General features: G+C 46.4%; 2 protein-coding genes across 2 annotated transcripts; one reads left to right on the forward strand and one right to left on the reverse strand.

Annotated features, from left to right (window-relative positions):
- Positions 1-934: 934 nt before the first annotated feature.
- On the reverse strand, positions 935-10,291 carry Chmp1a (charged multivesicular body protein 1A). Its single transcript, XM_036187545.1, has 7 exons — positions 10,090-10,291; positions 6,396-6,415; positions 5,222-5,299; positions 4,258-4,404; positions 3,766-3,894; positions 2,937-3,124; positions 935-2,457 (listed from the first exon to the last, which is right to left on the reverse strand). Exons 1-7 carry the CDS (start codon positions 10,274-10,276, stop codon positions 2,436-2,438), a joined length of 771 nt encoding a protein of 256 aa, XP_036043438.1. The 5' UTR covers positions 10,277-10,291; the 3' UTR covers positions 935-2,435.
- On the forward strand, positions 10,240-27,143 carry Spata33 (spermatogenesis associated 33). Its single transcript, XM_036187546.1, has 3 exons — positions 10,240-10,403; positions 10,490-10,657; positions 26,381-27,143. Exons 1-3 carry the CDS (start codon positions 10,367-10,369, stop codon positions 26,590-26,592), a joined length of 417 nt encoding a protein of 138 aa, XP_036043439.1. The 5' UTR covers positions 10,240-10,366; the 3' UTR covers positions 26,593-27,143.
- The last annotated feature ends 580 nt before the right edge of the window (positions 27,144-27,723 follow it).

The raw sequence follows: 27,723 nt of genomic DNA on the forward strand, positions 1-27,723 counted from the left end.
TTATTTTTTATAAGTTCTTTTTTATTTACATATTTTATGTATATGGGTGTTTTTCCTGCATGTATACCGGAAGAGGGCATCAGATCTCATGAACTAGTTATAGATGGTTGGGAGTCACCATGTAGGTGCTGGGAATTGAACTCAGGACTGCTGGGAAATTAGCCAGTGCTTTTAACTTCTGAGCCACCACTCTACGTTTTGAGATAAGGTCTCAACTGAATCTGGAACTCACTGATTCAGGATTAAACTAGCCCACTGGCATGTGTGCTCCAGGGGTCTGCCTATACGCCCAATACCAGGATTACTCCATGGCTTCCCCCAACTCACAGGCAGGGTTTCTCTGTGTAGCCCTGGCTGTCCTCAAACTCAGAGATCTGCCTGCCTCTGCTTCCCAAGTGCTGGGATCAAAGGTGTGTACCAGGGCCTAGCCCATGCCTGGCTTTTTAACATGACTTCTGGGAATCCAAACTCATGACTTCTTGCTTGTACAGTAAGCACTCTGCCAAAGGAGTCATCCCCAGACCCATAGTCAGTTTCTAAGCACCGTTCCCCACTAAAATGAATCAGGGATTACTGGGTATCAAGGCAGAGAAGCCAAGAGGAGCCTGTGAACCCTGCAGTAAAGGGGAAGCTGGGAAGTAGGATGTCCTGAGACCAAAGAGAGCAGGTTGAAGGGGCTCAGAAGCCAAGAAGAAGCATCTCAAATAGGAAATACTTTAATACTTAACTCATACATTTGATTCTGATTCCACTACTATGTGTAGCCTGAGACTCTTCATTCACCCATGTCTCCCCTTTCCCCTGGAACCAGGCCTCCAGGGACATCATCCCCACCCCTGTTCCTGACTTCCTCTTGAGGTGGGCACTGGATAATCCCAAAGGGTCTAGCCCACAGTTCATCAGCCCTACCCAGGACATCAAAGCAAAGCTTGAGAAACTCTCCAACAATCAATTTATTTACTTAAGACATCATTTTGATGAACCCAACCCAGCACCCCCAAATCTACTAGTGTTCCACAAATCCTGAACCCTCTAGGACCCAGGGAGCTCACAGGCTGTCCCTGAGAGACTGAGGCTACTCTCAACACCTGTCATGTAGGTTGATTTCAGGGAACCTGAGGGGCCCATGGGTAGTTAGTATCTTGGTTCCCACACCCAGGGCCAACAATTCCAGCCCCCACCCCAACATCAACTTGTAATGTGGAACACTGAGGGGCCCCAAAGTGCAGAACAGAAAAGACCAAACACAGCGAGTCCAGGTAAAGTCTCCAAGTTTGTGTGTAACCCTGCAGGCAGTATGCACTGCTCAGCCTATCAAGAGGGCTGGGACAAACACAGCCCATCTGCTGTGTGCTTTCTACTTTGGCAAAAGAACAAAATCACCACGAGTTTCCAGAACACGAGTAAACTTCAGGAGACAGAAAAATAGAACAGCAGCCTGTACACACAGCCTTCAGGCCGCCCCCATCAGCCTCATCACCTGCTTCCTGCCAGGTTCCCCACTGCTAAAGGATGTAAAGAGATGACCCCAGCCAAAGGGGACTGTCCCAGGTCCCCTTTGCTAGCCACCCTGGCTTTCCCTTGGAGAAGGCAGAAAGGCAGCAGCCTGTATCTAAAACGACAGGAGTCAAGGGACCTCACATTCAAGAGTGAGCAGCTCTACAAAGCCTGGAAGGCTGGGACGCTGGAGGCCCAGTGCCATCGGGCAGACTGCTCAGCCCAAAGTCCTTTCTTCCAGAGGCAGCTGCTGAGGAAGGGTGAGAATCTCTGGGGAGGGAACACCTGCCACTGAGAGTAGATACCGGTTCTGTTCCTGTGGGCTGGGGAAGGGAGCTGAGGGACAGAAGGCCCGGGCAGACTCAGCCAGCTGGCAGTGGTAGCCAAGAGCTCAGCCCTGGGAAGACGAAGGAGAGTGACCACCTGTAAAGGTCCCCGGTCAATGTCGGTGGCACTGGCCATCTCTGGTACACAGAAGTCCACAGGAACCCATTCAGGGCTGTCACACAATAGGATTTCCTGTCTGCAGAGGTGGGGGAAGGGCTCCCAAGAGCTGCCTGGCAAAGGAGTGGCTCTGACCCTCACTGGCCACAGCAAGCAGCAGGTGAGCAGTCACTGGAATCAGAAGGCCCCAAGCACTGGGCTGAAGTCCACACATCTGCTGGCCAACCCTGTCAACTCCACGTAGCCAGAGGACAAAACAGAGCTTGCCATCTTCCAGCTGTGGCCCAGTCACAAAAGTCACCCATACATTTGTGCAAATTCAATACCAGGACAGAGGCCCACTGCTCAACCTAAGGCTCGGGTCTAAGGCGCCCAGCCTGACAGGTTGGAAAAGAGCCAAGGCAACTATGAAGGGTGGAAAAAGTTGAGCGCAAAGTGGGGCAGAAGCCTCCAGGACATCATAGGACAAGGAGGCAGCACCTGCCAAGGGCATGCTAATTCCTCAGGGCAGCCAACCTGGAAACCAACAAAAAGGATTCTGGTAAGAAAGGCAAAGGACAGAGGTATTTAAAATACTGTGTACAAGTGCTAGATGTGAACCCAGAAGTAAGGACCCACTTAGACTCAGGTTTTCAAAGTTGTCCTGGGATAATGTGTGGAAAGATGCCAGAAATAGCCACACAGTGTGACATTCTTAGGGAGGGCACAGAACTCCCTCCTTTCCACAGTGAGCTGTGTGTAGACAAATGTGTGGTCACACATCTGTCCCCAACGGCTGGTTATAGAGGACGGACTGCAGCATCTTGATGCAAGGAGGAGCTGTCCAGGCAGACACAGGGCTCTCCCCTCTGCCTTCCCAACAGTCCCATCAAAGGTGATGGGTCTTTGCATGGGTTGGGTTCCAGCCACCGAAGTCCTCAGGGTCCCAAACCTGCCCCCTCTACCTCCCAGGACACTAGAGCAAGTACTCCGACATTCCCTCACGTAGGTCCTACCTCCGAGACAGTTGGTCTTCCTGGCTGCGCACAGAGCTTTCGCCCACAGCAGAGGCACCCTCTGGAAGCTGGCTGAGTTGGTCTAAGACCTCCAGGCCATTTTCCTCAGCAATCTGTACAATCAGGCTGTCTACCTGCTCCTGAGGTGTGGTCAGTGTGGTGGCAGAGCTCACAGAATCCTCCATTACCTGAGGAGAGGGTCATTCTGAGCAATATGGCCACAAAGCCCATGGCACCAAAAGCACACTACAGTTGTTTTGTTTGTTGTGGACATGTGTGGTGTACACATGCATACGTGTATGTGCTCATGTGAAGGCCAAAGGCTAACATCAAGTGTCTTCTCGATATTGCGTTCTACAAGGCCTCCCACTAAACCTAGTGTTCACTGTTTCAGCCAGGTTGCCTGGTCAGCAAAGCCCTGGGATTCATCTGTCTTTGGCCCCAGCACTAAGACCCCCATGCACCCAGCTCTTATGTGGATGCTAAGACCCCAAACTCATGCCCTCAGGCTTGCACAAGGAGCACCCTACTCACTGAGCCATCTCCCTAACCCCACTGTGTTCTTGCTCTCTCTCCCCACACTGCTTTCTCTTCACAGGGTTCTCTCTAAGAAGCTTTTCCTGGCTCCCTTGGCCCTTCCTGCCCCATATCCAGCCAGTTCCACCTCTGGGTCCACCTGGTTCAGGGATCCTTCTGTGCTTCTGTGTGCTTGTCTGTATGTGGGCCTTCCCAGAAAGGGCTGGTGTCCCATCCCCTTCCTTCTCCAAGTCCTGTCCAGCTCAGTCCAGCCACCCTGATCCTGTCCAGCCATACTACAATGGCCACCTACCGATGTGTGCACATCCAGGTTCTGCACCTGCTGCTCAAACCTGTCCATCACTGCAGATACCTTCTGAAGATCCATGGCACTCAGTGCCTTGTCCAGAGCTTTGGTCACCTGTGCCATATTCTTGGTCACCTGGGATAGAAGAGAATTAGGGACAAAAACAGAGATAAAGATAGTCAAGGGCTGCAAATGAGGGACAGGTTATCACAACTTTCTGATGGGAACCCAGAGTCTCAGCATACAGCTACTGAATGCAGTTGATGACACAGTGTTCTATGGGTCTCTCAACTTTGAAGGGAATCTCTGATGTGGAACCAAGAGGTCCATGTAACTTCCAGTCTATTGTGGGTTGATGGTTATGGGATCCAGGCTTTCCTAAGGCCTTCCTGTGTCCAGTACTCCTTGATGCCTAGGTTCTTTGCTGGTCCAGCTTCCTTCTACTCAGTATAGCCTACAACATATGCGGGCCACATGGCACCATGGTCTAGCACTTACCCCCTTCATGGTCACAGCCGTTTGCACCTTGGAGGCTACTGCATCCACACGGGAGGCCATCCGGAGCCAGTTAACACCCTCATTCTTCTTGCGGATAGCATTTTCAGCATATACACGAGCACACTCCACATTTTTCTGCTGAAGGGCCTAAGAATCATAGGGAAATGTTTATGGAGGAACATTGTAAGCAAGCCTGCGTATCTCTCCAGGGTATGATTTACCATTGGGGAGGGTAGGAGGTTTTCAGTTTTCCCCAGGTATAATCCTCAGAAATGCATGAGCTTTGTAAAAATGCAGTGTGTCATTACCAAGAGCCTTGGACAACACTAAAGAGCTGCACGAGGTTTAGCCGAAGGTCTGCTCTAATACCTCCCAGTCATGCTACTTCACCTTCTGCTCTGTCTATCTTTAGGCAGAGCACCCTTCCTGCCAAAACCCCGGGAGTTCCACCTCTGCCCAACCCTATGGAGCCCACCCCCAACATCAAGGCCTCTCCCAGATCCTGACACTCCAGGCAAGAGTCAGTTGATGACACTGGGGCAGGGACAGCCAGAAGGCCGCACCCTGCAGACTGAGGATGCTGGAGGAAGAAAGAGTGATGGCCGTGCACCTGTTCTGCTCTGGACATTGCTGTGGGCGGGGAGGGGAGGGCTATTACCCTTCCCTCAGGCTTGCCTGTCTCAGGTATGAAAGCAAATGCATTAATACTCTGCAATCAGTGAGGGTTAACTCACAACGCAGGAAGTGTCTTGCACGGAAGAAAGAGGACATTAAAACAACACAGAGGGAAACGAAGCTGGGTGTGGTGGTTCCCACCTGTAGTCCTACCAATCGTAACGCTGCAGTAGGATCAGCTCAATCTGAGGTTAGCCTGGGCCACAGTACTCAACCTCAAAAATAACATAAATGAAGTAAAATAAAATAAAGGGCAGGGGAAAGAACCCAAAGCAGAGAACTTACACACCTTCTTCACTTTGGCCTGCTCGGCTTTGGAGTCCTTCTCCGCCTTCTTGGCCAGTTTCTCCAGCTGCTTCGCTGTGAACTGAATAGAAACCCTAACAGTCTGAGATGCACAGGTGGAGTGCAGCCTCTAGACCCTGTTCCCTGAACCTCCCGCCTCTGTATCTCTTCACCACCCCTGTGAATGAGGCACAAAGCCTCAAAATGTAGGTCCTGAGGGCTCCTGTGGGGCTGTGGGAAAACGTAACAGCATCAGGAAAGAAACATGCCCCTCCCCCAGTTCTGAGGCCGTGTGTAAGGAGGCGGCTACAGAAGGTTCCCTGTAACGTCCATCAACTCCATGAACATCTCCACCCAGATCGTCTTCTAGCGTGGAAGGCCGTCAAGGCAGCAGCTCTCACCAATTCTGCTCCTGCTTCTCAAAGGCTGAACTCACAAAAGAGCCGCATGAGAACCTCTTCCAGGCTACCTTAGTGGAGCTGAGTGCTACTATTGAGAACCCTGCATATACAGCTTCCTCACTTCTTTGCCACCCAGAGATGATGTCAACATATTCATGAGCCCTCTGGCAACATAATTCAGGGCTGGAGACCAGATCCTGGCCACTAGTTAATGAGGCTCAAACACTGCCCCGCTTCAGGGCATCAGCCCACATGCCGCTACCCAATAGCCTCAGAGTGACACAAACTATGTTCAGCAACTTGTAACTTCACTCCTGCCCAGACCCTTGGAGCCAGAGAGAAACAAGATAAAGTTAACCCTGACGGTCATTTGTAAGGCATTTAAAGTGGCAGAAATATGCCATAGATTATGAGGTAGGTACAAATATTGCCCTGGGAGGCACATTCAGCTGCCCATACAATTCAAGTGTGTTTAAATTCCAGCCTGTGGTTTTAAATGCTTACAAAAAACATCAAGCCATGTGCATACCACTCCAGTTGTGTTTCTTAAAGATAATACACTTAGTCTTCATGGACAAGTCTGAGTGATCTATTTCTACTTAGCCAAAAACCAAAGAATGATCCTGTCTTTGGTCAGCAGTCTGATCCCTGCGTGGCAGTCATTCAATGATAATTTGCCCATGACTTTGGGTGTTTGGGTTCCAAGCGCCGCTGTAATTCTTGTCTTTACTCACTAGTTGCCAGGACAGGACTAGGGAATGGTGGTTTTGTACAAACCTTCAACTGGAACAGGGTATCTGCAAAAATAGAAAGAAATAGCTTAAGAACTTTTAAAAAACGTAACAAGTAGCACATCTACTAAGCAAGAGGACTCAGTGAGGTACTTGAAGATGCTAGGAGCTGGCCCACAGGAGACAGACATGGATGGGATTTGTCTGGGGCATTTGGGAGGCCAAACAGTGGAGTCTGAAGACAGATTAGTTAGAACAATAGCTCCAACCAACAAAGACCCTCACCACAAGAATGGCACCAGCCAATCTCAAAGGGTTACTTTAAGGACAGACAAAGTAATGCATGCAGCTCTTGGCCACGGTCAGAATGGAGATGGTGGCTTACAATTCACTCAACTTTACAAAAGACACATGCCATTCTTTGCCTTTAGAACTAGACTTAATCTTTAGTACTTAACAGCTTTTTAAAAAAATGTCTTTATTTGCTTTTTTTTTTTTTTAAATTTTATGTGTATTGGTATGAAGGTGTCAGATCCCCTGGAAGTGGAGTTACAGATAGTTGTGAGCTTCCAGGTCCTCTGGAAGAGCAGCCAGTGCTCTTAATGGCTGAGCCACCTCTCCAGGCCCCAACAGTTGGTTTTGTATAGCCTTTCCTTTATCTTGCCAGAGGCTAGTAGATAAAACAGGTAAGGTGGAAAGCCTTAGGTCCAAGAGGTTACTACTCCCCGACAGATGCCATTTCCTTTTTCTTTTTTCCCCAAAGAGGAAAGATTCATTTTTAATGAAAGTGTACATAATCTGAATAAAGCATTTCAGAATCCACTGTCCAGTCTCTGTCGTATAGAGATGACAAACTCTCAGAAATGGCTCTTGTTTGGTTAAAGATCTATGTGAGGTTGTTTTCCTCCAGTGTCCAAGAGCGAGGATACCTGTATACATAACACAGATAGGTCATTTTAGAGGTGAGTGTCTGCATAACTGTCTGATGTCTGTGATGATCTATTTCCACGGCAACTCATGGTAGCTAGAAAAGTTTAAGCGGTAGAGGTTTTTCTGGGCTGGGGATGTGGCTCTCAGGTAGAGTGCTATCTAGCAGGTAAGGCCCTCGTTAGCACTGTAACAAAAGGGTCCATATTTCTGCATGTATGCTTTTCATCTCCAGTAGCAATTAGCTTAAGGTCCAAAGTGTGAGCAAAGGCTCTCTATACTCTCCTTACATCTTTATATAATTATTTTGTCTTTTTTTTTTTTTGAATGCCGAATGCCATTTATTGAAGGAGTGAGGAGGTCTTAAATACAGGCTTACAGCACAATGGGAGAACCCCGGAGGGCAGAAGTTCACTTCTGATGTTTTACAATCTTGCATCTAATCTGTTAACAATATGCAGGATACACAGACAAGGAACTTCCCTTAAGCATGCAGGAGGGTGGAATCTCGCAGGGAATTAGCATAGGGAGGGTATCAAGGTCAAGGTCAGCAAACAATGCAGCAGTTACCCAAAACGGGGGCCAGGGCCCTACAGTTCCCCTCTTTTTACTAAAAAATGAGCTTCAGACTTAGGTTGTGTGGGACGTCAGCAGGTCACCTTACCCATCATGGAGACACCTGCCCAGGCCACACAGACACTCTGTCTTAGGTTGGTGAGTGCCCTCCAGATATTACCTGTCTCTGAATACTCATTATCATACAGACTTAATCGTGTGTGAGCTGCAGAGTTAACTGCTGCCAAAGGACAGATGCCATTTCTAAGCCACAGCATCAGGCCCAGCACATTGTCCTTAACTGGACTAAGCCAAGGAAGGAATCTGAATGTATTTTTAAAAATTTACTGCTAACCAAACCTGCTGCTATTCATTCACAAACTTGAGACAGGTAAACACAATTTCTTGTTTATTTATTTTTGATGTTTTGAGACAGGATTTCGCCTCAAACTCCCTAGGAAGCCAAGGATGGGGACATTTTAGCCTCCTGATCCTTTTGTCTCTAGTGCCTAAGAACTGGCACTGCAGCTGTGAGCCACCACACCAAGTAACTGGCTCTACATCTGCAGAGTGCTGTGATATTTGATTCCTGAAAAGGCTCACCCTACCAGTCCAAAAGGAGGCACTGGGGTTGGGGATTTAGCTCAGTGGTAGACCCTGGGTTCGGTCCTCAGCTCTGGAAAAAAAAAAAAAAAAAAAGACAGAAGGAGGAACTGATGGTCGCAAATGCAAAACAAGGCCCAGCAGAGACCTGCTGGGGTACAGTGAACTCTGTGTGCCTAACCATCTACCACCACTCAGTGCAGGCACTAGCTATGGCCAGAGCTGCCACAGCTGACTGGTACAAAAGTCACCTGACACAGTGACAGGAGGAGTGTCACCCAGGTGTGGTGCAGTCATCTCATTAGCGTTAGGACACTGGCCAGATCCCTCCCATCTCAGCCTGTATTTTCATCTAGAATCCAGAGGGACTGGACTCGGAAAAACAAAAAGCTGGAGAAACCTGATGTGAGCTACAAAAAGTTCCCTCTCAAGAGAATGAACTGTGATGCAAAAATTCTTTATTGTTGAGACACTAGAGCACTACATCTTCTGTCCAAGGAACCCAAGTATAGAATTCTTATGTATTTCCACCATGTCAATGACATCACTTTCTACATTTTGGAAAACAGTTTTTAAAAACTCCATTATAAGCCCAGGCGGTGGTGGCACAAGCCTTCAATCCCAGCACCTTGGGAGGCAGAGCCAAGTAGATCTCTATGAGTCCGAGCCAGCCTGGTCTACAGATTGAGATCCAGGACAGGCACCAAAACTACACAGAGAAACCCTGTCTCGAAAAACCAACCAAGCAAACAAACAAAAACCTCCATTACAGCTGTGCACACCTTCAATCCCAGCACTGGGAAGGCAGAAATAGGCAAATCTCTTGAGTTCAAGGCCAGCCTGGGTTACATAGTAAGTTCCAGGCCAGCCAAGGCTACATAGGGCGACCTCACACAAACAAAATTTTACACACCAGCCCATAAAACCTGCAATGTCCACTCATGAGTCTTTGGAAGTCTCTGAACACTGGTGGGTAGAAATAAGTCATATTTCTGCGGGTGGTTCCCTCCCAACCTGTTATAAGGGTCGAGGTAGAATAGGACATGAAGCTCCCTATATCATGGAGCTACTGGGAGGGAACCCACATCCTACTATTTGACACTTTAAGTCCTTCATATATGAATGACTCCTATTTCTCTGGGTACTATTCAGGGGTCAAAATATGAAGCTACCACCTTTTCTGGTGCCTTCTGACAATATTCCAGGGTCCCCAAGGCAGGAACAAAACAATGGGGAGGGTGGCTAGGAGGGCCTAGATCTGAGGTAATTTGTACAAAATTCAGGGATTCGGTCCTGGGTTTGGGATCCAGGCCTGGGGAGATCTGGGTAAGGAACAAGACCCAGGGGTAGCTACTGGCTGGGGTAGGCAGTCAAGAACCGGGAGGTAGTTCCTGTTGGGACTGTGGGATCGAAGCCCAGGAGAGGGTTTCAGCTCTGATGTAAAGGTTCAGAAACCGCGATCGGTTCTGGTCGGTATGTGGGGTGTAGACCCGAGGGCCGGTCCTAGTCGGGATATAGGGTCAAGACAGGCGGGTTCCAGGCCCGGGGCGGGGTCTGAGGCTGAGGCCGGGGACTGTTCCGGTTGGGTTATGGGGCTGAGGTCAGGGTGTCCGCCGAATCCCGCTCCGAACCCAAAAGAGGTGACGGCCCCTTACCGTCCATGGCCAGGCGGGTAGTGCACCCCTCGGGGCCGCGAAGGGGACGAGCTCTTACGGACCAGCTGTGCCCGGGAGGACTTCCGGGGTCGCTAATGTTTCCGGTCGCGCGGCCTGCTCTCGCGAGAAGACGGCGCAGGGCCGTGGGTGGGGCTTCGGCACGTCTCGCGCGGCACGCGGTTGCCATGGTAATGAGCGCCTAAAGCGGAGTGTTGGTTTTGTGAGTCGCTAGGGTTACTGGGCCCCAAGGCCGCCGGCTGGGGCGGCGGGGTCACCTATGGGCCTGTCCAGAAGCAAACCCAGAGAGAAGAAAGGTAAAGGGCGCCGCCTGGTGGCGAGGCCCGCCCTCCGAGCAGGCGTCCTTGGGGTGTAGGTCTAACTGATTGTCCGTGTGTTTCAGTCGAGGAGCAAAAGAAGAACTCTACCAGTTTTGTTACAAAGTCTAAGGAGAAAGTAATGGAGAAGGAGTCCAAGCATTCTGACAAGGAAGCCTTGAATCAGCCTGCCGACAGCCTGCTGTTCGGGTCAGGGACAGCCAAGCACTCAAGGCCTTCCTCTTCCTCCGAAGGTAGGAGACCCGAGGAGACCTGTCACGTCAAGGCCTCTGGGATGGGACCCATTTCTAAGACTCTAATGATACAGGAGGTCAATATGCAGGATTCTTGGTGCAGGAAGGTAAACAAGAGCACAACTAAGCTTGATCGTTTGAGTCCATTCTAGGCTATAACAGGGATTCCAAGGGCATCCTGTATATACGGAGACTGTTTCAGAAGGAAAAAAACATTAAGAAGAAACTTACTGAATGATCCATACACTGTCCCCCAGGAGGGTTGGGTGACCTCTGGTTCCACTGTGATTCTTTCGGCGTGTTACTGCGTGGAGCAGGACGTTGGGTGATTGTCCAGGCTGGAGTGTGACTCCTGAGGAAGGCTTGGTCTTCCTCAGCCTCCCACAAAGGTGGGAGGGCTTCCGAGGAAGAAAGGAGCATGGATGGGACAAAAGTGTTTCTTTCCGTACAAACTCAAGCACAGCATTTGGCAGATCCAGAAAGTGAGTCTGCTGGCAATTTCACTTTTCCTTGAGGCCAACAGTTTGGCATATTTACTCAGTTTATAGCAGCCCAATGTGGCCACACCTTCCCTGTGGAATTGGTGGCAATGAGACCACAAAACCAGGACGAAGCCTAAATACAGGGTCTTCCCTCATTATATCGCCTAGATTGTTGGAGCTAGAGCTGTTAAGTGTTTAAGACGAGCACGGTATTAGGAGCTGTATGCCTTGGAAACGGTCTTTTTGCCTCCAGAATGGAGGCCAGTAGGAAACACAGAACCCTAGCGGGACCTACCCCAAGCTCATTGCTGTAATCTGCTGGGAACCAGAGAAGCAGTAGCGGTGGACATTCAGAAAGATTGGAGGTAGAAAGTGTCGAACCTGCGCTCTGATGAGGTGCAGGGGAAGGATGGGGCTGGGCAGTGGGTCAGGTGAGAGAGGACTGCCCTGGCACAGGCAGAGGCACAGGCAGTGCTCTATGACTCAGACGGAGGCACCAGGAGACCTTCGAATGCTACACAGCACCAGGCAGTTTGGAATCCAGGTGCCAGGATTAAAGAGGTCTGGCTTTGAAACCTAGGAAGCCCTTCATTTGAGGATAGAAGGGGGCAGCGATGACTGCAGGACTAAGGTGGGGTTCATGTGACGCCTGTCCCTCAGGGTGCTTTCAGCTAATTACAGAAAAGCCAACTAAACAAGATTTTCTCACCAAACGGTTTGATGTCTGACCAAAGGAGGGTCAGAGATGGCAGCCATTGTGTTCACTCAGCAGCATGTCATTGGCATCAAGAACTGTTCATGACTCACAGTGGCATCCTCAATGTCAGGGATGTCTTCCTTCACGGTGCCAAGGCATCTGGAAGGCTGCAGGTATCATAGGCACGAGATTACACTGACTCTTAAGAGAGATTTGGGACCTTGCTTTGCTGTTGGCAAGGAAACCTTTCTGAGGTAGGCTTCACCTGCCCAGCCTCTCTAACATGCGTTCAGCTCTACAAATTATGAAGTGCCGGAGGAGCGTTATGATATCAGAATAGACAAGACCTTTGCCAGCAAGGAACTACCCATTTGATTGTTTTTTGTTTGTTTGTTTGTTTGTTTGTTTGTTTTTTCGAGACAGGGTTTCTCTGTGTACTTTGCACCTTTCCTGGAACTCTCTTGGTAGCCCAGGCTGGCCTCCAACTCACAGAGATCCTCATGCCTCTGCCTCCCGAGTGCTGGGATTACAGGCGTGCGCCACCACCGCCCAGCGGAACTACCCATTTGAAAGCCGCCAGTGATGCCTGTCACACAGCATTACTTCTGGAGGAAAAGCAGGTGGGCATGAAGAGAAAACCCGGTGAGGACGGGTCAAGAAAAGATGATGGAGCAAGCTCAGCAGTAACAGAAGATGATGGAGCAAGCTCAGCAGTAACAGAAGATGATGGAGCAAGCTCAGCAGTAACAGAAGATGATGGAGCAAGCTCAGCAGTAACAGAAGATGATGGAGCAAGCTCAGCAGTAACAGAAGATGATGGAGCAAGCTCAGCAGTAACAAGGAAGAAGACACTGGCACATGTGACCCTGGAGGGACCCTCAGAACATGATGTCAGATGTCCATGTCCTTACACATTCTGACTCCCTTTCTATGAAGTGCCTTGAACTCATCCCAGCCTTTTTGCTTCAGCTCCCCAAGTAAGGGAATTACTGGCATGAGCTGTAATGTCCATTTGGAAATGACTGTAAAACTGTGAACAGGTTGGGCATGGGGTTGTAGTGCCAGCAACTCAGGAGACTGAGGCAGGAGGACATAGAGTGAAACCCTGTGTTTTCAAAACGGGGAGACTAAGGATATAGCTCAGTTGGTAGAGTGTCCACCATGCACAAAGCACAAAGGCCTGGAATTCTTCACTAGTACTATATAAAAGCAGGTATGGTAGCATATGCATATAATCTTAACACTTGAGGCAGGATCTGTTCAAGGGCTCTGTCATAACATGGAGTGTTCCAAGTCCAACCTGGGCTATGTGATACTTTGTCCCAAAATTGGGGCTGGAGAGTTAGCTCAGCAGTTAAGAACACTTGCTGCTCTTGCGAAGGACTCAGGTTCAGTTCCTAACACCCATTTGTAACTCTAATTCCAAGGGAGCCAATGCCTTCTTCTGACCTCTGTGAGCATTAGCCATGCTCATGGTACACATATGTACATGAAGGCAAAACACAAAACAAAGCAAAACTGACCCATGATGCCCAACTGTGAGGCTTTGAGATGGACCGTAGTTAGGCATCCTGGTGTCTGGACCTTTGATGACCATGAGATAATTATAGGGTCTGACCTTTGATGACCATGAGGTAATTACAGGGTCTGACCTTTGAGGCTTCACAGCCTGTTGCCTCCAGCAGCTCTTGCAGCCAGATAAATCTTCCAGGGACACAGCCCACTGCACCAACTTCTGAGGCCCCAAGTGGGAACTGTCTAGTTAGCCTGCCCTGAGTTTCTGACCCACAACAGGGAGAAAGCAGTTGTTTGAGCTGCTGAGTTTTGGAGTTAGTTGTTATACAACTATAATAGACAGACAAGAGGTAAACAGTGGAGTCAAGAAGCTTGGCTCTTAATTATAGAGCACTCCTATAATCCAAAGACTCAGAAAGCCAAAGCAGGAGGGCCATGCATTCCAAGAAGCTTGTTCTACATACTAAGACCCTGTGAAAAGAAAAAAGAAAAAGAAAAGAAAGGCATTGTGGCAGCTGGTAGATGGGGTGTGGTATATGATACATATTGTATGTTTAAGTTATTTTTACATTGAAAATTCCACAAATATACACAAGGAGATTAGCACAACACAACCAGCCTATTATAGAATGTTGGAAGTTCTATGCCCTCAAATGACACAATTTCTTCAGCAAATAAAGACATAAAAGGAGCTGGAGAGATGGCTCAGTGGTTAAGAGCATGTACTGCTCTTCCAGAAGATCTGAGTTCAGTTCTAAGCACCCATGTTGGGTTGCTCACTACTGCCTTTAATTTCAGTTCCAAGAGATCAGAGCTCTTTTCTGGCCTCTGTGGGTACTGCATTCATGCACAAATCCATAATCTGATATACAGATACACTTTAAAATTTAAAAAGAAAAGGAGGGGATTGTTATGAGTAGCTCATGAACCAAAGGCAATTTGTAGCTCTGAGCTGGGTCATCTTAAGAGTCAGTTTGGATATCAGTAATAATAATAAGTGATTCTGGACTGGAGTGTGGACTAGTGGCAGAGCGGTTGCCTCGCATGCTGAAGGCCCTGGGTTCCATCTCCAGCACCATTAAAAAACAAAGCGGCAACCCCCAAAGTTTCACATTCTGTGTGACTCTCTTATGAATACTCTCTAGGTAACAAAATTATAGAAATGGAGAACAGACTTGGTTACCAGGTGTTAGGGGTAAAAGAACAAGAAGAGGTGTGACCCAAAGGGCATCAGGAAGGGTCTCTGTGGTGGATAGTCCTATGTCCTATTCAGAAGGAGCTGCTACAAGTGCATAGATGGATGTATGTCTGTACACTCACTAAACCAATGTCAATTTCTGGTGTTGATACTGTACTAATTTAAGATGTTACCACTGGAGAATCTGGGCAAAGGGAACATGGGACCACTTCTTGCTGTTTTTGCCACTGTCTGAATTATGAGTCTTTAAAAAAATAAAAAATTAAAAATATAAAAGTTATCATTTTAATTATTATAGTCCAGTATAAGAAAAGCATACCAATTGTAGAAAATAGGGAGAATAATGGAGTGTGTGTGTGAGGGGATAAGTATACAAGAACACCACTGACATGAAACACCAGCAGAAAAGAGCAGGGTTATGTAACTTACACTAGGAGAACTGACACTTCAAAGGTGATGTGAGTGTGACCTCTTGCTACATACAGATGATTTTCACAAGAGTAAGCGTGAATATAAAATGTGGGGCTTGGGAGAAGCTGAGAGATGGCTCAGAGCTTAAGAGCACTAGCTGCTCTTCCAGAGAACCAGCACTCAATTCCTAGCATCTACATGGCAGCCCACAACTGTCTGTAACTCCAGTTCCAGGGCATCCCCGTCCCTTTTCTGGCTTCTGCAGGCACTGCACCCAGGCAAAATAACAATACACATAAAATGTTTAAAAAAATTTAAGTGGTGGTTTTGTAGGGCTTAGTAGCACACCTTTAATCCCAACACTCAGAAGGCAAGAAGCAGGTGGATCATTGTGAGTTTGAGGCCAGATTGGTGTAAATAGTGAGTTCCAGGCCAGCTACATAATGAGAATTTGTGTAGACAAACAACCCCAGAAAAGCAGAAGTTGGGTGTGTGGCTGGGTTGGTAGCTTGCTTGTCCTGTGGGTCATTACCAGTACTGCACACCATTCCGGGAACTGCATTCCTGGAACCCCAGCACTTAGATGTTAGAAGCAGGAAGAGCATAAGTTCAACTCATTGAATTGTATTCCTCAAAGAGGAGCACCTTTCTGAGCCTTGATGAAAGGAAGGCATCGCTAAGTGATAGTGAAGAACATGTCACACTCTAAAAACATCCACTCACAATAAGCATGGCGGTGCAACACCTGTAACCTCAGCAATGAGAAGGCAGATGCAGGAGAAATCTCTTTGAGTTCCAGGTCAGCTGTGACTATAGAGACCCTGTCTCAAAACAAAACAAACACATACATACGCTACAAAAAAATCTCTCCAAACACTATAAATATTGTAAACACTATAAAACTCAACAAACTGAGAAATCACTTGCAGCCAGGTTTAGTGGCTCCCGCCTGTAATCCCAACAGTCAAGAGGTTGAGACAGACAGACCTCAGCTTGACATCAATCCAGGCCACATAATGAGACTGCCTCAAAAAAAAAAAAAAATGTTAAAAGCACTAGGCAGTGATGGTGCATACCTTCAATCCCAGCCATGGGGAGGCAGGGACAGGTAGATCTCTGAGTTTAAGGCTAGCCTGGTCTACAGAGTGAGTGAATTCCAGGACAGTAAGGACTACACAGAGAAACCCTATCTTGGAAAAAAAAAAAGTTAAAAGTAATATATATGAGAGGCCAGAGTAACATCTCAAATATCAGGTCAGGTACCATCAGGTACTCCATGACACTGTAGAATTACCTATCTGTCTTCTTTTCCTTTTTTTTTTTTTTTTTGTTTGTTTATTTTTCAAGACAGGACTTCTCCTGTCTGTCCTAGAGCTCACTCTATAGACCATGCTGGCTTCAAACTCAGAGATCCACCTGCCTCTGCCTCCTACGTGTTGGGATCTAAGGTGTGCGCCACCTTGACAGGCTAGAAGTACGCATCTTTCTTGAAGTTGGTCTGACAGTGTGGGTCAACCTTCAAATCCCTGCCCTCCATTGCACAACCCTGTGTGATCTCTCCTAGAGTAGGGTGGAACTTGCCTAAAGGAAGAAGTGCCGTTGCTATGGCTAAGCTTTTAGTTGACCTTAACTTAATCAGAATGGAGATTATCTAGGCATACACAACCTAACCACAGAAGCCTTTAGAAGTCACAGAGGTAGGGAAGATAGGTAGAGTGCTTGGTGCTAAGCCCAACCACCTGAGTTCGATCCCTGGGCCCCACAAGGGTGAAGGAAGAGAAACAACATCTAAAAGTTGTCCTCTGACCTCTACACCTGCAGCATGGCATGTGTGCTCCCCATACACACATGTGCACACACAATGAAAATACAGTTTTAGCATGTTTCTAAAAAGTCACAGGCAAGCTGGGTGTTGATAGTGCACACCTGTGATTCCAGCAGTCTAGATGCTAAAGCAGGAAGGTCCTCGCGAGTTTGACGCCAGATAAAGATAACATAGCAGAAGCCTATTTCAAGACAGCCCCTACCATCACAGGCAGAGGTTGTGGGCTCCTGCAGGCTCCGGCGACCCGATTGTGCTGTCGGGTAAAGAGGGCTATGGGGGTCCAGCCCCTTCATAGTCCTCTCCCAAGGACCAGGAAGAATCTACAATCAGCTGATAATTTAATCTTTGACAATAAGAAGTGACTCTACATACATGAAACTCTTTAGTCCATTCACTTTATTCTTCTGAGTCACTTCTCTCTCTACACAGCTTCTATTCTGCTCTCACGCCTAGCTCCTTTCTTGCCTGATTTCTCTCTACATTAATCTGCTGTCCCCTCTAAGTTCTGTCTTAATTCCCTCTTCTCAGCGCCGCCTCATCTAGGTTCTCATCCATCTAGTTCTTTCCCATCTTAGCTCCTCTCCTATCTCCTTTCTCAGCTTGCTTTTCCTCATCTGGTTCTTCCCCATCTGGCTCTTCCTCATCTCCCATCTCGTTCCTCTAGTCCTCTCTTCTAGCCCTTCAATCTAGTTCTTCCCCATCTCAGTTTGTTCCTCTCCAGTTCTTACCCCATCTAGTTCTTCCATCCTCTTTTCTCTTCTCTGTCTCCTCCCTATCTGAAAATAAAACTGCCTTTTATCCCCTTGGCCCTTATCTCTTTAAGCAATCTCTGCTCCCACAGTTTCTGGCAGGGTGGGGGGAAGTGTGCTCTGTTGCTAGGCAACTTGGCTAGGCAACTTCCATCACAGCCAGATGTACCTGTAAGTTGGAACCCTTTAGTTCTGAGTTAATTGCTAAGGGTGGATCTAAAACTAGAGATAAGACTTTGGAAAGGGAGAGAGTTAAGCTTAATTAGCACATCCACCAGGCCTTCTCAAACAGTCTGGATGCTTAAGTCTGTTCTTAGAGAATCTGTGAGGTATCTCAGGTAAGATACTTTAATCCATCCAGATATGTTCATGGCAGGATGCCGCTAATGATGATAATGACAGAAAGGCCTGAAATTAGGGATCCTGGCTTCATTACTGCACAGAAGGTTATCTAGTCCTTTAGTAGAGGGGAAATGATACCCAATAAATGATGGAAAAGCTACAACAGCACACAAGAAATTTATAGTAGGAAACAGCTAATAATCAAAAGCCAATATCTCCTTGAGCCTCAGCTTGACCTCTGGAAGGCCCTTGGCTTCTTCCAGGTACTAGCTTGTCATAATCAGCTGAAATCTACTTCATATATTTTTTCAGCTTGCAGCAATCAGGGGAAATGGGACTTCAGTATTTGAGCCACAAAGAAACTCTGACCCTAATCCAATCTGTACATGAGAACGTAGACTCAGGCCCTGAGCAGAATCTTAGCCAAGCTGTGCCTGAATTCCTGGGGCACAAAGACAAAGTATGGGCATGGATAAAAGCCACCAACTTGGGAGTAATTTGTTATGCAGTAATAAAGTAGCTCAGGATGGCACTGTGGCGCAAAAATAAAATGCTTGCCTAGCATTAATAAGGCACTGCCCAGCATATGAGAGAGAGAGAGAGAGAGAGAGAGGAGAGAGGACATACAGGCATGGTGGTGCATAGTAGAACTCTGTCTCAAAAAAAAAAAAAAAAAAAGCAGTGCAGGTACGGTATAGCAAGAATCTTAATTCAGGTGCTATGTCTAAATTCCCAGCATTCGGGGGCAGAGGCAAGAGACTCTTGAGTTCTAGATAGCCTGGGCTACATGGTTAGATAGATAAATAATCCTAGTGGTTAGGATGTAGCCCAATGGTAGGATACTTGCCTAGCACATGTCGGCCCTGGGTTCCAACCCTAACATGGCAAAAACAAAACAAAAAAGAAAATAAATGAAACACAACCACCACACAGAGAAAAATAAGAACCCTAAAAATGATGCATGATGCCTTGCCCCCTTCTTCCTCTCTCTCTGATAGGGTCTCATTATGTAGCTTTAGCACATAATGAAATATGGGGGATCTGATTGCCTCTGTATCCTGAGTGCTGAGATTAAAGATGTGTGTTTCATCACACCCAGCACGTGTTTCTAAATCAGCACTTCTCATTCTGTGGGTTTTGATCCCTTTGAGGAGTCAAATGACTCTTTCATAGGGGTCGAATATCAGCTCTCCTTCATATCAAATATTTACATTATGATTCATAAAAGTAGCAAAATTACAATTAGGAAGTAGCAGCAAAAGTAATTCTATGGTGGGGGGTCACCACACCATGAGGGACTGTATTAAAGGGTCGCAGGATTAGGACAGTTGAGAACCACTGTTCTAAATGAAGAAACTAGAGCTGGCAAGATAGCTCTAGTTAAGGCACTGACTGCCAAGCCTGGGGACCTGAATGATACCCAAGGCATCCACATGGGAGAAGGAAAGAACCAGCTGTCACAAACTGTCCTCTGACGTCCACATCTGCACACACACACACACACACACACACACACACACACACACACACAAGTAAATCAATGTAAAAAAATTAAGACCATTTGAATTAAGAAACTGGAAATTGGGGGCTAGCAAGATGACTCAAGGGGTAAGGCACTTTTGAATAGGCCTGATGACCTGAGTTTGATCCCCAGAGCCCATAGTGGCAGCAGAGAACTGACATGTCTTGGCACATATCTGCATCCAAATATATACACCCACACAAATTAAAGAACAAAAGGTCAGAGACATGGTTCAGCTATCAAGAATGTATACTGCTCTCACAGAGGACCTGAATTTGGTTCTCAGCACCCATATTGAGCAGTTTATAACTGCCTGTAACTTTAACACTGGGGATCCAATGCCCTATCTTCTGGCCTGCACTCATGTACACACACACACACACACACACACACACACACACAGTTAAAAAAAAAAAAACTTAAAAAGAAACTAGGGGCTGGAGAGTCAGTTCAGTGGTTAAGAGCACACTGGCTGCTCTTCCAGATAGATGATTTCAGCTTGAATCTCCTACATGGGGGAACCCACATGATGGCTCACAATGGTCTGTAACTCCAGTTCCCGTGGGTCTGATGCCCTCTTCTGACCTCCACAGGCACAAGGCAACACACATGATACACAGACATGCATGCAAGCAAAGCAGTTATGTGCATAAAACTAAAAAACTGTTGAAAAATGAAAGAGCCGAGAATGGTAACTCATACCATAACCTCATCACTGGAGAGGCTAAGGCAGGAAAACTGGGGGTTCTAGGCCAGCCCTAGCTACAGAGTGGGACCATCTCAAGAAAGAAAATGTCACAAAAACAAACCCTAAAAGCATTACATTAAGATGGGTAAAATGATTTATAAGTTAACAACAGAGAACTATTTTTTTTTAGCTTGTAGTCTTTCTGAAACAGTATCCCAATGTATCCCAGGCTAGCCTCAAACTTCCTATAAAAAACTGGGCAGTGGTGGTGCACTTTTCATCCCAGCACTCAGGAGGCAGAGGCAGGTGGATCTCTGAGTTTGAGGTCAGCCTGTCTTCAGGGAAAGTTCTAGGACAGCCAGGGCTACACAGAGAAAACCCTGTCTCATAAATAAAACAAAACAAAAACCAAGAAACCTTCCTATAATACAAAGATGACCTTAAGCTTCTGTCGTTCCTGTCTACATTTTCTTAGATACTTCACACAGCTCCGTTTATAGTCTTCTGACAGGAACATAAATTGATTTTTTTTCTGAGACAGGGTTTCTCTATGTAGCTTTGCGCCTTCCCTAGAACTTACATGGTAGCCCAGGCTGGTCTTGAACCCACAGAGATCCGACTGGCTCTCTGCCTCCCGAGTGCTGGGATTAAAGGCATGCGCCACCACCACCCAGCTGATATTTTTTTGGTGCTAGAGATTGAACCTAAGACCTTAATCATGGTAAGCAATACAGTTTACCATGGAGCTACATCCCAGCTCCAATATGATGCTTTTTGCTTGAGGAAGGGTCTCTTAGGTAACTTAGGCTGGCTTTGGAATTGAAAATTCTGAGATTACAGGCATGCGTGTGCTACCATGTCCCTTCTTCCAGTTAATTTGATATTTGCCACAATTTAAAAACTTACAATTTGATCCAGAGTTCTACTTCTAATAATCTGTCCAGTAAAGTTGTGATGGTTAATACTGTCTACTTGACAGAATCTAGACTAGTAATTCTGAACCTGTGGGATAGGTGGGGCAACCAAACTAAGAATGCTGGGAAAAGGAAGAGTGGAATCAGGAGTTGCCAGTCAGATACAGAGGAAGCAAGATGAGAATATTGTACTGAGAAAAGGTACCAAGCCATGCAGCAAAGTATAGATAGAATTGTGGGTTAATTTAAGTGTAAGAGTTAGCTAGTAACTGAGCTATTGGCTGAGCATTTATAATTAATATAAATCTTTGAATGATTATTTGGAAGCGGCTGTGGAATGAGGTAGGACAGAGAAAAAACTGTTTATATATGGCACCCAGCGTGGGGCAAGATTTCCACATAAAGTCTGAGAAAGCTTAACAAAAAGGTTCTAAACATACAAAAATGAGTAAAACACATCTTGATAACTGCCTTTTCTTGAGTAGGCTCTGTTTGCTGGTGGTGAACAGAGGCATGGCTCCTTTAAGAGACAGCTTCCTGGCTCAGTGTTAGCTGCAAAAATGGGTGTCTCTTTTGAGAGGCCCTGCTACCAAACACTTAAATGGTGTTTATAAGAAGCTAGTGACATGCTACTCAGTGGTGGCATGGACCTGGAAACCTCCCAGAGCTGATGGTAAACATGCTTCCACCACAAGACTAGACTCTCAGAGAACCAAGCAGGAGGAGTCAGCGCCAGCATGCCATAATCTAAGGTACACAACAGTTTTGTTTTGTTTTGTTTTTTGCACATGCAGACAGAAAAAGTTACAGATGCACAATAAGGACATATTCAGATGAAAAAAAATGCCTCTAAATGGCACACAGTGTGTTTAAAAATATGAGTAGGCTTGAAATTGAAAAGAAAAGGGGTAGAGAAAGTCCTTAAAAAAGAAATAGAGTAATAAAAATAATAAACCACATAAAAATGGAAAATAGGAAGTCTGGATACTGTATGTTATTATGTTGTCTTTAATTATTTTGCCAGCTAATAAACAAATGATAACTGCCGAGAGACATTTGGTTAGGAAAGCTGCTATATATTTTAAAAATATCTTGACTTCAAAATTTAAGTCAAAAGATATGTTACTTTGGGAAAGAGGTTCTGCTTTTATTTCCACAGGAAATGAGAGGCTCTGGATTCATTCTGGCTTAAGAAAATTCAGGTTTGATCAAGAAAGACCCCCTGAAAAATCTCCAATGGAAGTGGGTGGCCCAGATGATTCAATGTCTCAGAGCACCTCTGTTACAATCTCTTCAGAATCCTGTATCCAGAACAGCTTCAAGGCTGCTGGCTGAGATGATCCAGCCTCACAGAATACTCCAGTCAGGACTTGACCATAATCCTAAATTTTCCCAGGGTCCCCCAAAGATTACCAGTGCCTCCAATCAACAAGAAGTAGTCTAGAGAACTATGCCTACATTCCCAAAAAATGAGTTATGGATATTTATTATCATTAAAGGGAGGTAGAGGAAGCAAGAAGAGAATGTCATATTTAGAAAAGGTACCAAGTAACATGGCTAAACAAAGATAAGAATTATGGGTTAATTTAACTATAAGAGCTAGTTAGTAATAAGCCTGAGCTACCAGCCAAACATTTATTATTGATATAAGCCTCTGAGTGATTATTTGGAAGTGGCTGTGGGACAGGGCAGGACAGAGAAACTCCATTTACACCAGATATTTACATTACGATTCATAACAATATCAGAATTACAGTTATGAAATAGCAAAGAAATAATTTCATGTTTTGGGATCATATAACATGAGAAACTGTATTAAAGAGTCACAGCATTAGGAAGGTTGAGAACCACTCTAGAGTCACCTAGGAGACAAACCTCTTGACATGTCTGTGAGAAGGGTTTTAGATAGGGTTAACTAAATAAGACTCACTATGCATGTAGGTGGAAGCACTGATGCAGCCTAATGCCCTGGTGGCCATACCTGCCAGACATGGGGCAAAATACACCCCTCCCTTAAGTTATTGTCAGGCATTGGTCACAGCAGATGAGAAAGAAGTAACACACACACACACACACACACACACACACACACACACGAGGGAGGGAGGGAGGGAGAAGAGAGAGAGAGAGAGAGAGAGAGAATTAGAAATAAACTATTTACAACAAATGGAGTTGATCACACAAAGGATGGGAACCCCAGATAGGCATAGGGCCCAGGGCTGTGTGTGTACAGCCCAGAAGTCAGGTAAAAGAACAACCTCTGTTCCATGGATGGTGTAGGAATGTGATATATCTGGAAGCACATGAATCAAGCATGTACAGTATTTTATTTTTGTTTTATTTTCTGCATTTTTTAATTGAAAGTATATTTCTAATACAATATATTTTGATTATGGTTTCCCCTCCACTAACTCCTCCCAGATCCTCCCCACCTCTCCACACTCAAATCCACACCTTTTTTTTTTTTTTTTTTTTTGGTTTTTCGAGACAGGGTTTCTCAGTAGCTTTGGAGCCTATCCTGGACTAGCTCTGCAGACCAGGCTGGCCTCGAACTCACAGAGATCCACTTGCCTCTGCCTCCCCAGTGCTGGGATTACAGGCGTGCGACACCACCGCCTGGCCCCACACCCTTTTTTTTCTCTTCTGATTAGAATACAAACAGGCATCAAAAAAATAGATAACATAAAAACAAACAAACTGTAATAGGGTAAACAGAAGAAAACGAGCCAAAGAAAAAGTTCAAGAAACATAAGTAAACAAAGAGACACACGTATATGCACACAGAAATCACATAAAAACACAAAACTGGAAACTATAATATACACACAAAGGAATTGAAAGGTTTTTGTTGTTGCTGTTCTGTTTTTTGTTTATTTAAAAATGCCCTGACAAAGCATGATGAGACAAAGAACCTCCAGAAATGCCACTGGATTCATTTTGTGTTGGCCATCTACTCTTGGGCATGGAACCTGGACTTATGAGTAGTTTGTAATATCCAGTGAGGCTCCACTGGAGAAAACTAGTTTCTCATTTACAAGCAGTTATCAGCTGGAGATAGCTTCTGGGTTAAGAATGTGGCTTTTGTCCATTTCCCCTCTCAGTGCTGGGACCCCCGTCAGGTCAGACCTGTGCTGGCCCTGTGCATGCTGCCACATTCTCTGTGAATTCACCTGTCCGTTGGTCTTGCTGTGTTTAGAAGGCCTTGTTTCCTTGGTCTTCTCTGTCCCCTCTGGCCCTTACAATCTTTTTACCTCCCCTCTTCCACTGGGTTCCCTGAGTCCTGAGGAGAGTGACTTGATGGAGACATTCAGTTTAGGACTGAGTGTTCCAATGTCTCTCATTCTCTGCACATTGTCCAGCTGTGGGTCTCTATATTTATTCCCACCTACTGTAGTAGAAAGCTTCTCTAATGATGACTGAGCAAGACGATGATCATCGAGCATGGCAGAATGTTGTTAGGATCATTTTCCCCCCATGTTCCTTTGGGAGAGCAGCAGTACTTGGCCCTACAATCTAGCCCCTAGATTCCTGGCCAATCTAGTCTCATGTTCTTGGCCATCTGAGCAGTGTCAGGGATGAGTTCCGTCTCATGGAGTAGGCCTTAAATCCAATCAGATAGTGGTTGGTTGCTCCCTCAAGCTCTGTGCCACTGTTGCACTAGCTCATCTTGCATGCAGGTCACCATTGTTGATTGAAGAGTTTGTAGCTTGATTAGTGTTTACCTTTCTCCTTTAGTGATGTGCAGAGTACCATGGACATGTTAATGGGGTGAAGGCTCCAGGTAGGCACAAGCTTGACTTCTCCATGTTCAATGATATTGATTGATTGATACAGGGTATTACTATGCTTCCTGGGCTGGCATGGAACTCTGTGTAGAGCAGGGTGTCCCTGAACTCACAGAGGTCCTCTTGCCTCTGCCTCCCAGGTGCTTGGATTAAAGGCCTATGCTACCACACCCAGATATTTTTGTTTATATGATTTCGTGTGGTGGGAGTTGAGGGTTGAACCCAGGGCCTCATGTGTGCTATGCATGCATTGTACCCGTGAATATTTTGATCCCACTATGTATCCCTGGATGGCCTAGAACTCTCTCTGTAGATCAAGATGGCCTTGAACTGACAGAGATCCGCCTGCCTCTGCCTCCTCTAGTTCTTGGAATAAAGGTGTGCACCACCATGCCTTGCTCAACATTTATTTATTTGTTTGTTCATTTATTTATTTATTCATTTTTTTTGTGACAGGGTTTCTCTGTGTAACAGCTCTGACTGTCCTGGAACTCACTCTGTAGCCTAGGCTGACCCCAAACTCATAGAGATCCTGCCTCTGCCTCCTGGGATTGCTGGGATTAAAGGCTGCACTTCCACCTCCTAGCCTGTTTGTGTATTTATCATTTAACATACATATCCTGTGGCTTTGGGGGGGGGTTTATATATTTCCTATAATCTTAGCAAGTGTGTGAAAATGTGGGCAGTATCAGGAATGCCTCTTTCTAGAAAATTCTGACCCATTAAGTTCTGAACAGAAAGGTTTTACAAGTTGGAATCCTTTGGAGACCTGAGCCCTCTAACTTCAGAGGTAGATTCACTTCTAGCTGATCAGGCAGCTAGATGGGGAAAGGGTGGCTGGCTCAGAGAGTCAATCTGGAGGTCCTGAAGGTCTGACTAGCCTGTGTGTTGGAAACAGCCAGGTCTGCAGTGGTAGACATTGGGCAGCAGCTCACACCGTGACTCGGGTGGACATTTAAAATCCTCTCTGCTCATTTGCTCCTGGAGGTGTGTGGTGGAAGCACTTGGAAGTTAGTAAATGACAGGCCCCCAGGTCTGAGAACTAACTATTGCCAGACGGTGGTGGCACACACTTTTAATCCCAGCACTCAGGAGGCAGAGGCAGAGGCAGAGGCAGGCAGATCTCTGTGAGTTCGAGGACAGCCTGGTCTACAGAGCTAGTTCTGGGACAGCCAGGACTACACAGAGAAACCCTGTCTCTAAAACAAACAAACAAACAAAACAAACAAGCAAAAATTGACAGTTCAAGAACAGAGAGACCTCAGAGTTGGTGGGATCATTGCTTGTCTGTATTGAGGACTCAAAGAAATGTAGTGCCCTATGCTTGTCAGCCTGAAGGTCTCCTGCAGCTCATGAAATGTAGTCTCCTCTGTTTCTTCCTTGCATGAGTATACCTAGTACTCATAGCTGCCCCTGTGAGCTGTGATTATGTTTGAGTGTTGGAATGGAAACACCAGGCCCAGTTTGGTTTGTTTTTTTTTTTCCTGCTGGCCATGAATCTGTTTTCTTTCCTGGGATCTAAGACAGGCCTTGTCTTCATCGTGGAAGACGTTTCCACATACACACTAAATGGATGGATGTTTTCTTCCCTCTAGACAAACATGATACAAAACTAAAGTCGAGCAAGAAGAGAAGTGTCATTCCGAAGATCATCGTCACTCGAGCCTCAAATGAGACGCTAATCAGCTATGATCTCCCCGACAGTGAAGATCAGAGAACTATTCAGGAACATGCCGATTGGGGCCCTTACTACCGACACAGGAGCCCCAGCACGATAGCAGCCTATAATGAACACCACACAGAATAAACGAGAGCTCCCGCTAGCTGTGACTGTTTACTGTGATCTGAGTGTCAGCTAGGCTGACAGAGGGTCACCCTTCCCCGTGCTAGTGCTGAACGCCCTTCTCCAGTCTTGGGAGTTCTGTCGCAGTGACTGTTCTAGTTTTCCCAAAGTCAGCGGCAGCTTGATGGGGAGAGAGTGGCTGGCTCAGAGAGTCAGTCTGGAGGACCTGAAGGTCTGACTAGCCTGTGTGTTGGGAACAGCCAGGTCTGCAGTGGTAGACATCAGGCAGCAGCTCACACCGTGACTCGGGTGGGCATTTAAAATCCTCTCTGCTCATTTGCTCCTGGAGGTGTGTGGTGGAAGCACTTGGAAGTTAGTAAATGACAGGCCCCCAGGTCTGGGGAAAGGCCAGTCTGAGAACTAAGTGTTCTGTTTAAGAGCAGAGAGGCCTCAGGGCTGGTGGGATCCTAGCTTGGCTGTCTGTATTAAAGACTCAAAAGAATGTAGTGTGTCCTTGATCTGAGGAGGGCAGCAGGGCACTTAGGACTTTTGTTGTACCCATTTCTCAAAATTCCCAGAGACCACCAAGGAGCCAGTTTCTAAAGCAAGCACATAAAGGTCCTTTTATTCAGGTTCAACCTGGGCTGCTGCAAGGCAGATGGAAGGAAATGTGGTGGCGGCTATGAGCCCAGGTGTAGAGTTTTTATAGGGAAAAACCATAAGCCAGGAATTGACAACTTGGAATTGGGTAGAAGGGATATGGGGCAAGGTGATTTTTTGAAACTATTGGTCTTTGGGCATGAAACCACATTTGAAACCATTGGGTTAGACTTTTGGCAGGGAACCACAACCCACTGAACAGGATTATCTGGACTGCTCAGCAGGATTATCTAGATATCTTCAAGGGCCATAAACTTCAGGCAGGATGTCTACAGGAGGATACTGCTCTGAATCTGTTTGAGTTGTCATGGCACATTCCTGACTGAGGTCCTTCCTGGAACTGAGTACAGCAGGTGGTCTGAGATGGTGGCCCTTTCCCTAATATGGAGCCTGTAAAGTCAGGTCTAGACCTTCACAGTTTGACAATAGCCTAGGAATACTCTCTTGTTTTTCTGGCCCGTGGATGAAGGGTCTATAGAGAAGGCCACTAGGAGT

The sequence above is a fragment of the Onychomys torridus genome, chromosome 5 (genome assembly GCF_903995425.1).
Source record: "Onychomys torridus chromosome 5, mOncTor1.1, whole genome shotgun sequence".
NCBI classification, from domain to species: domain Eukaryota; kingdom Metazoa; phylum Chordata; class Mammalia; order Rodentia; family Cricetidae; genus Onychomys; species Onychomys torridus.

What these genes read in the sequence shown, in the direction of transcription:
- Chmp1a (XM_036187545.1), bottom strand. Translation starts at nt 10,276, where the DNA reads ATGGCAACCGCGTGCCGCGCGAGACGTGCCGAAGCCCCACCCACGGCC. An exon ending in ATACCCTGTTCCAGTTGAAG is followed by an intron (nt 5,300 to 6,395) that starts GTTTGTACAAAA and finishes GTTTCTATTCAG; the next exon opens with TTCACAGCGAAGCAGCTGGA. An exon ending in AGCAGGCCAAAGTGAAGAAG is followed by an intron (nt 4,405 to 5,221) that starts GTGTGTAAGTTC and finishes TATGATTCTTAG; the next exon opens with GCCCTTCAGCAGAAAAATGT.
- Spata33 (XM_036187546.1), top strand. Translation starts at nt 10,367, where the DNA reads ATGGGCCTGTCCAGAAGCAAACCCAGAGAGAAGAAAG. An exon ending in CAAACCCAGAGAGAAGAAAG is followed by an intron (nt 10,404 to 10,489) that starts GTAAAGGGCGCC and finishes CGTGTGTTTCAG; the next exon opens with TCGAGGAGCAAAAGAAGAAC. An exon ending in GCCTTCCTCTTCCTCCGAAG is followed by an intron (nt 10,658 to 26,380) that starts GTAGGAGACCCG and finishes TCTTCCCTCTAG; the next exon opens with ACAAACATGATACAAAACTA.